Raw genomic sequence first — 1,477 nt, 5'->3', positions numbered from 1 at the left:
TAGTGAAAAACATATTCCACGACTAGTGCATATCACCGCGAATATCGCGTTTTTCACCGAGTTTTACGCCACTTCGCAAAAAACGGGTGAAACTCCAATATCTATTCATAAACATAGTAATGAATATTTTTCTGTTCATGTGGAAAGAAATAATTCCTCACAACTCTTACTTGGTATAGAGCATCTTATCCTCAGTAGCATCGCCAAGTTCACCTTCCGCGACAAACTGCGCAGGGTACTCTCCTCGGAAAATCAGTTGTCGAATCATAGCTGAAAAACACTATAGTCCAACACAGTACCAATAGCTTACCATTGACAGTGCTATGGTCAACCTTATAGTGCTGCGATAGCTGCTGCGAATCGACCGACGTGTGAGTGAGCATACTCCTATACAAGGCCACTTGCAGGCACGTCTCCCTCATGCCCTCCTCAATAAGAGGCAGCACAGTAGCAGGAAGTTGATCCCAGATCTTCAACGACTTTATCAAAGTCACCGCACGGTCGACGTCTGCAGACAGCGCGGCCTTGCCAGCAAAGAGGACCGAGTCGCGACCAGATTCGGGAGGACCAAGGAAGGTTTGACGGTCCATCAACTCGAGAGATCGACGGACGACTCTGTTCACAAGGGGGCTGTTCGCACCTGACGAAAAAATAATTGTGTCCTCGCTGGGATTCGAACCCGCGACCATCCTACCAGTAGCACGGTGATATGCCATTTGAGTGACCTCCAGCAATACGCCGCAGATCATGTGGGCGGTCTCGACGAGCTCGAGGTTCATATGCATATGGTAGGGAAGACGACGGCGCCTCTCAGCCTTCTCCTGCTCAGGAGTCTTCTCCTGATCAAGAACTCCGTCACTGCGCCACGAAATTACCCAGCCTCACCTCTCCACGCATAGTTGACACTCGACTGTATCCTTGAGCCAAGAGCTCTCGACAACGATTCTGACCACATAGCTCATAAAGATACCTGCACAGGTTCGAATCCCACACCCTGCATTTTTCATCACACTCCCCTACTTGTGAGCTTGCGCTACATTTCCGGCTCGGAAATGCGCCATACCAATAGCAGCCAACGCCCTGTTGTACAAGACCTGGGTATTCACATCAGCTCCAGCACCACTCAGCGAAGGAGGAACTCTCTCATGCACGTTGGAGACTGTAATAAGCCTCCTCGCCTCCTTCAACCGATCGTTATTGGCATAGTGAAAGATTTGACGTAGTAGAGCGATGACCTTCATACTAGTAGCCATCGGACCGTTGAAGTTGTAGACACACGCGGCCAGACTGCCCACCAAAGCAACCGAGCTTCCTTCCTCCAGCTGCGACAGACGCTCCCACTCAGCACTGGCAGTCTCCGTTAGGGAATTAGCAAGATTGCAAGAGAGCAATTTCTCGCCGTCCTTCAGATTTTCTCCAATCTTCTTGATAACGAGCTTGTTGAGATTCTCGGCGCGATAATAGAGATGGTCCATCA

General features: G+C 49.8%; 1 protein-coding gene across 1 annotated transcript; it reads right to left on the bottom strand.

The window, feature by feature from the left end:
* Positions 1–166: 166 nt before the first annotated feature.
* On the bottom strand, positions 167–1,475 carry Pmar_PMAR016691 (conserved hypothetical protein; the record flags this gene model as incomplete). Its single annotated transcript, XM_002774756.1, has 5 exons — positions 167–270; positions 311–640; positions 695–839; positions 886–970; positions 1,021–1,475. The coding sequence occupies 5 exons, from the start codon at positions 1,473–1,475 to the stop codon at positions 167–169; spliced, it is 1,119 nt and encodes a 372-aa protein (XP_002774802.1).
* Positions 1,476–1,477: the final 2 nt, after the last annotated feature.

This window comes from Perkinsus marinus (genome assembly GCF_000006405.1).
Source record: "Perkinsus marinus ATCC 50983 genomic scaffold scf_1104296957500, whole genome shotgun sequence".
NCBI lineage: Eukaryota > Perkinsozoa > Perkinsida > Perkinsidae > Perkinsus > Perkinsus marinus.
Note: the sequence above shows the minus strand (reverse complement) of the source record. Positions and strands in the feature narration are given on the sequence as shown.